This window comes from Aquarana catesbeiana, linkage group LG06 (assembly GCF_042186555.1).
Source record: "Aquarana catesbeiana isolate 2022-GZ linkage group LG06, ASM4218655v1, whole genome shotgun sequence".
NCBI classification, from domain to species: Eukaryota; Metazoa; Chordata; class Amphibia; order Anura; family Ranidae; genus Aquarana; species Aquarana catesbeiana.
Window position 1 is genome coordinate 280,767,916 of NC_133329.1, and position 7,761 is coordinate 280,775,676.

At 40.2% G+C, this 7,761-nt stretch overlaps 1 protein-coding gene across 1 annotated transcript; it reads right to left on the minus strand.

The window, feature by feature from the left end:
* Positions 1-5,665: 5,665 nt before the first annotated feature.
* LOC141147740 (gamma-crystallin-1-like) lies at positions 5,666-7,310 on the minus strand. Its single transcript, XM_073634923.1, has 3 exons — positions 7,222-7,310; positions 6,831-7,073; positions 5,666-5,995 (listed from the first exon to the last, which is right to left on the minus strand). Exons 1-3 carry the CDS (start codon positions 7,228-7,230, stop codon positions 5,720-5,722), a joined length of 528 nt encoding a protein of 175 aa, XP_073491024.1. The 5' UTR covers positions 7,231-7,310; the 3' UTR covers positions 5,666-5,719.
* Between the last annotated feature and the right edge of the window lie 451 nt (positions 7,311-7,761).

A 7,761-nucleotide genomic window follows, 5' to 3' on the forward strand; every position in this document is an offset into this window, starting at 1 on the left:
ATTTGCTATTGTCTTCCGGCTTCTCCCGAGGAAGCTGAGGAGGGGTGAGTGCGGGGGGAGACCTTCATCATGGAGGGGTGAGTGCAAGAGAGAGGGGGCGTCACGGTGGAGGGGTGAGTGCAAGGGGATACCATCACCATGAAGGGGTGAATGCGGGGGGGTGGACCGTCATTGTGGAGGGGTGAGTGCGGGATGGGCATTACCGTGGAGGGGTGAGTGTGGGGGGAGACTGTCACCGTGGAGGGGTGAGTGCGGGGGGAGACTGTCACAATGGAGAGGTGAGTGTGGGGGGAGACCTTCATCATGGAGAGGTGAGTGCAGGAGGGGGGTCATCACTCTGGAGGGGTGCATGCGGAGGGAGACCATCACCGTGGAGGGGTAAGTCCAGGGGAGACCATCCCAGTGGAGGGGTGAGTGCGGGAGGGGGGGGCGTCACCATGCGGGTAGTCATTTTCTCTGTAGCATTTTACTTGAATGAAATAAGGAATCTGTATAGAGTATCCATTCATTCATAAAATGACAGTCTGATACATAGTAACTCTCGCGGTTACTATATATCAGCTGTCAGTGGATGTAGGAGCGATCGCTGCCTATATCCACTCTAATACAGGGGGGAGCTTGGTAAACACATGTTTATCAAGCCCCCAAGCCCCAACTTCACCCCCACCCACACCACTCCTCCCTCTCCCCCACCGTGCTCCCTAGCCTGACAGATCACAGAGATCAGTGCAGGGAGAAGCTGAAGGTGACGGGAAGGGAAGGAGGGATGCTGCTTGGAACGGCCATGGATCAGAGGTATGAGGGCATTATGGGGGGCGATCTGAGGGATGGGGGGACACATCTGGATCCCCCCAAGCCCCATGCCACACCTGAAGCCAGCGGGAGTGGAAGAGGTGGGATGCCAGTTTATGATGGTAGCTGCGGGGAGTGGGTTTGCTGGGGGGGTTGGATCAGGTGGAGGGGGGTAATCAATGCTGGGGGGAAGAAGGAGGGTGAAGGGGATAGGAGAGGGGCATGGGGGGGACAGTTTTAGGTGGAAGTTAGCAGCGGGGGTGGAGAGGCAGGAGGCAGGGAAGCAACGGCATGGGTGGGGGTGGCGTTCACATTAGGGGTTAATAACTAAGTTATAGAATTGTTCAGCAGAGTTTGCTGAACGAGTCTGCTATAAGTTTATGGTCATTGAAGTGACCGTGAGCTTATAGCAGAGGGAGAAATGAGGTCCATACGGCATACGGACATGGCCACCAGCAGGCACTTCTGTAGGTCCATATGGCGTACAGACCTAGTAGTGAAAGGGTTAATGTCTAAACCTCTGGCAACAAAAGTGAGTACACCCCTAAGTGAAAAATTTCCAAATTGAACCCATTAGTCATTTTCCCTCCCTGGTGTTATGTGACTTGTTAGTGTTACAAGGTCTCAGGTGTGAATGAGGAGCAGGTGTGTTAAATTTGGTGTCTCTGAGGATCTGAAAAAAAAAGAGAATTGTTGCTCTACATAAAGATGGCCTAGGCTATAAGAAGATTGCCAAGACCCTGAAACTGAGCTGCAGCACGGTGGCCAAGACCATACAGTGGTTTAACAGGACAGGTTCCACTCAGAACAGGCATCACCATGGTCAATCAAAGAAGTTGAGTGCACTTGCTCAGCATCATATCTAGAGGTTTTCTTTGGGAAATAGATGGATGAGTGCTGCCAGCATTGCTGCAGAGGGTGAAGGGAGTGGGGGGTCAGCCTGTCAGTGCTCAGACGCACACTGCATCAAATTGCGGAAGGAAGAAGGAAGCCTCTTCTAAAGATGATGCACAAGAAAGCCCACAAACAGTTTGTTGAAGACAAGCAAACTAAGGACATGGATTACTGGAACCATGTCCTGTGGTCTGATGAGACCAAGATAAACTTATTTGGTTCAGATGGTGTCAATCGTGTATGGCGGCAACCAGGTGAGGAGTACAAAGACAAGTGTGTCTTGCCTACAGTCAAGCATGGTTGTGGGAGTGTCATGGCCTGGGGCTGCATGAGTGCTGCCAGCACTGGGAAGCTACAGTTCATTGAGGGAACCATGAATTCCAACATGTACTGTGACATACTGACGCAGAGCATGATCCCCTCCCTTCGGGGAGACTGGGCCGCAGGGCAGTATTCCAACATGATAACGACCCCAAACACACCTCCAAGACTACCACTGCCTTGCTAAAGAAGCTGAGGGTAAAGGTGATGGACTGGCCAAGCATGTCTCCAGACCTAAACCCTTTTGAGCATCCTCAAACGGAAGGTGGAGGAGAGCAAGGTTTCTAACATCCACTCCGTGATGTCATCATGGAGAAGTGGATGAGGACTCCAGTGGAAACCCGTGAAGCTCCGGTGAACTCCATGCCCAAGAGGGTTAAGGAAGTGCTGGAAAATAATGGTGGCCATACAAAATCTTTACACTTTGGGCCCAATTTGGACATTTTCACTTATTGGTGTACTATGTACTATTGGTGCACTTTTGTTGCCAACGGTTTAGACACTAATGGCTGTGTGTTGAGTTATTTTGAAGGGACAGCAAATTGACACTGTTATACAAGCTGTACACTCACTGCTTTACATTATAGCAAAGTGTCATTTCTTCAGTGTTGTCACATGAAAAGTTATAAAAATATATTTACAAAAATGTGAGGGGTGTACTTACTTTTGTGAGATACTGTAGCAATGAATTTCATTGCTATATGCAAGCATTTTACTAAATGAAATTGATTCATTCAGTTTGTTTTGTTGTGTTTATCTGTGATTGGCCAGAGCTAATCACATAGTACAGATGGGCTAGTGATTGGCCCAGTCTGTACCATGTGATCATACTGACCAATCAAAGCTAGCAACACAATTGTATACCATAGATGGCTTGAAAGAAAGCCATCCATTCTTTACAACTGTCAAGAGAACTGCTGTGATTGGTTACAGTGGTCACATGGTACCGGTACATTGATGAGTAATCAACTGTGTCCAGTGGACGCAGCCGGTGACAGATCGCGCCACTGCACGACCCCGGATTTTCTAAGAAACTTTTGCGTACGTCCGATTTTCACTATTTCTCAAAAAGGCGCAATTTAAAATTGACAAATATTTGTTATTTATTAACTCAATACAGGTTAAGCTTTTATATTTAGTAGGAATTTAGCAGGAATTTTGTAAAATTTGCTGTGTTTGTATCTGCTAATAATGATTTTAGTGTATTTTTAGCGAAAATATTGCTTTGGTAAACATCTACGCAAATATCGTGGGGCCTTAAAATACAGTAGCACCTTCTTTTCATTCTAAAGGTCATATGCTTTCAGAAAATATATGGTTTGGGAGGTCTTTCACAAATTCTGAATACTGTAAGGGAAAAATGGAAACCTTCAGATTTTTGGAGAAATTTGTATATTTACATTTTTGCTTACTTTCAATTTTACCCAGTTTGCAAAAAGGCGCAATGTAAAAATTACAAATATTTGTTATGTATTAACTCCATACAGGTTAAGCTTTTATAATTAGTTGGAATTTAACAGGAATTTAGTAAAATTTACTGTGTTTTTATCTGCTAATAATGGTTTTAGTGTATTTTTAGCAAAAATATTGTTTTGATAAACATTTGCGCAAATACCCCAGGGCTTAAAAAATCATTAGCACCTTCTTTTTATTCCAAAGGTCAAATGCTTTCAGAAAATGTATGATTTGGGGGGTCTTTTACAAACTCTGAAAGCTGTAAGTGAAAAATGAAAACCTCCAGATTTTTAGAGAAATTTTTTAGTACATTCGATTTTCACCATTTTGCAAAAAGGCGCAATTTAAAATTTACAAATATTTGTTATTTATTAACTCCATACAGGTTATGCTTTTATATTTAGTAGGGATTTAGCAGGAATTTTTAAAAATTTGCTGTGTTTTTATCTGCTAATGGTTTTAGTGTATTTTTTGAGAATATATTGGTTTGATAAACATTTGCGCAAATACCTCGAGGTCCAAAAATTCTGTAGCACCTTCTTTTTATTCTAGAGGTCACATGCTTTCAGAAAATATATGGTTTTGGGGGTCTTTCCCAAATTCTGAAAGCTGTAAGGGAAAAATGAAAACCTTCAGATTTTTTGAGAAATTTGGATATTTATATTTTTGCTTACGTTCACCATTTTGCACAAAGGCACAATGTAAAAATGTGTTCATAGGCAAAGTTTTTATGGTAGTGTTTCTGGTATTTCAAAACATGAAATGGGTTCATTAAGTAAATCTAATTGAGTTTGGCCCAATTTTGACAGAGAGACTGAATCCAAAAAGCTAGAAATAACCAGAGAATCCTGTTGAGGGAGCAAGTTATCCTCTTTTGGATTGTGCAAGGCCCTATAATACGTGCTAAAGGTATCCGTGATTTCCTGTGGATTGTATAACTTAGCCTTTGTAAAGCAGTAAAGGATATATGGGATTTTCTATTTATGCACCCTCTCTTTGATCTGTGAAGCCAAAACTTTACCAGCTTTGTTGAAGTTTTGGAAAAATTTGTAAGGTGGCAGTTGTGATATGAAAACAACAGAGTGCAGAGATTGTGCCTGGCTTGAGCTAATTGAGAACTAATATTCAGAGATGGTGTTAATTCTAAAAGTTTTATAGTGGTAAGAAGTGTATCTATCTGCTGCGACCTCTGCCTTTTTGCAACAACACTCAATTTAATAAGATGACCTCTTATATGTGCTTTATGAGCATTCTCTAAGATGTAAGGGTCCCCAACAGATGGTTCATTGATGGCAAAATATTCCTTTAATTCTTTGGATATTTTATTCACTGTTGCTGGCTGTAATAGTAAATGGGTGTCATTACGCCACATATAATAAAAGCCTCATCACAGGCTCCCTCCACCATCACAAAGATAGGAGCATGGTCAGACCATGTTATGTCATAAATCTCAGACTTAGATAAACCACTGCAGTAATAATTTATCTGTCAGCATTAAGTCAATTCTTGAATAGGTTAAGTAAGAATGTGAAAAAAAGGTGAAGTCTTTCCTTGTGGGTTGTTGGCATCTCCAGACGTCGTATAAGCTGGAGGAAGAGATAAAGTTTTTAGCATGGTTCTATGTGAAGAGCTTGAATGCTTTGGGTACAGTATTAAAATCGCCACATATAAGTATAAACCCTTGTCACAAGATGTCTACTTTTTTTCCATAGCTTTCTCGAAAATGTGTATTGGATAAGTAGAACAGTTAAATCCTATCCTGCTTACTGTATAACTCTAAGGCTGGCTATACATTAAGCAATTTTCTGAGTTATTGTATTGTGACAGCGGGAGGTTTCCCACCATCAGAATACAATGATTACTGCTGCCAGCTATAGATGGCGGCAGTAATTGTATGACAAAAACCCGACAGGCTGGTTGTACTGAAGTTGATTGATAGGTCGACTTCAGTACAACCAGTCTGTCCATAGATGGATCAAAATTTGGTCGGTTCCTGCTGAACCAGTTGAATTTCAAACTCTCTGTGGGGAGCTTTAATATGTGCGTATTACTACCATTTCATAGCTCAAGAAGCATATAATGATATAATAACAATAAGCATTATTGCATTTGATCATTTGAATTATAACACTTTACTTTAGTTCCTGATTTAATGTAATTGTCAATTGATTTAAATAAACATATGATTTATGACATATCTATATTATGATATAATTAATTTATTGCAAGTACTGAAAATACAATGTTTACATAATTTTTAATAACTGTGCTGGACGCGCCTGAAAGATCCAATTCTGGGGTTAGTTGCTCCCCAGTCAGTGTATCTCCTGTACTCTCCGGGTCTCAGGTAATATTGACGTCCTCTGTAGTTGGGCTCCTCATAGAACACCCAGTATCCATCTTGTACATGGGCAGAATGGATGTCATGGTAATTAAATCTTTCATAGACATGAGGACAGTCTTCGGTGAGCTCCATCATATGACCTCTAAAGTCTTCTTTCTCATAGATTCTGATTGTGAATGGCCCACGATGCTTTATTTAAAAAAGTACACTAAACTGAATTAACGAGGAATTTAATACAGTTTTACAAAAAAATTTAATCTTTATAAAATAAGTTAACATAAAGTATATTATAGCCTTAGGCATCAAAAAGAAAGAAGAAACAAATCTGTGTAATAAATTGTAGTGTAGTAGTTGTTGTTTGAAATGAACATGGTATGATACTAGCAAGCATATACCCATTCATTAAACAGATCAAAAAGAAGATTCATATCACACATATTCCTGGAAAATGGCTTGAAGCAGGTGGGTCTTATGGCAACTACCAGCTAGGAGCACAAGTCAACACAACTCAAGGCATATATCACCAAGTGTGCTGGTAATATATGCTTTGACTTGTTTGTTGAACACATTGGAATATAGAAGTCCTATTTTGTGAAGATACAAAAAAATTGCTCATGCTTGTCAGTGGTGGAAAGTAGATCTACAGAAACAGTTGCTTTTATGTGCAGTTACATTGATCCTTCATTAATGAAAAACAAGAAGGGGTTAAAACAAACCCCATATGACTACAAATAATTAGTGCACGTTTATAGAATTCTCTTATTTTAAGGGGTTAAATGGAGAGACCATCACCATATTTGTAAAGGGGGTCTAAGTCTGCTACTGTGGTAATACTTTTTTATGGGTAGAGGGGAGGGGGTTTGAATGAGTTACAACTTCACACAAAAATCTGTGAGAGGGAATAGTTGGGGCTATATCTCAGGCTTCACATGTAACATATCTATAGGACACTGTGTTGTACTGGTATAATATACAGCATATGGTTGTGAAGTACTGTGACTAGAAACTTGATTATTATTCATACCTGTGGAGTCAAGCGGCAGGATCTGATGGAATCATTGTATCCCATCCATTGCTGGAAATCAGGATATTCCCCTCTCTTTAGGAAGTACTGGCGTCCTCTGTAATTGGTGAACTCATACAGGATCCAGTTTCCATTTTCCACTCGGATGGAGTTACAACGACTGAAGTATGAAGTCAAATCTGAACAGTCAGAGTCACACTCATAGGAGCGTCCCTGGAAGTTCCTGTCCTCGTAGAAGATGATCTAGAAAAAACAAGGTACATGTGATTTCATGTTCTGTGAATACTTGATCAAATGTAATTTATGTGTAAAATGAATTACGTGTTATTTTCTGTAGACTTTTTAAAAAGGTAATTAATACAGGATAGCATAAAACTTGCTAATACCATACCTTAACCATTTTGCTGTTTGCTCTATTTCAGTCTAGTTAATGTTGCACTGCAGATGGTGGGGTCCTTTTAAACTATTCGTGATGATGATGTCTGCAAAGTTTATTTTCTGTCAACTTAAAAAAATGTATAGAACTTTTGTCCCTTATTGTTTGTGAGACTTTTCTGTATTTGTTACTATTGTTTAGAAATGCTTACAATGTGGGTTGTGCTTTGTTAAACAAAGCCTAAACAGATAATAGAACTTTGTGTAGTTTCTCAGAAAATACTTTCACATTTCATGTGATTCTCAGTTTATGCCATTTTGGATGTTACACTTTTACTACTAACCTACGAAAAGTGCAAATCAATGCCTGCACCTATCTTGAAAATACTGAGCTTATTCATAGCTTAGTTATTTTTGTCTGTTCTCATAGATAACTGTAATATTACAACACATTTGAAGCATTAGTAGGTTTATATTTTAAAAATTGAATTATAAAACATTATAGATCCCTAAAAGGAGAAGTAATTATTCCCTTCATGAATGTAAGGTATGAGCA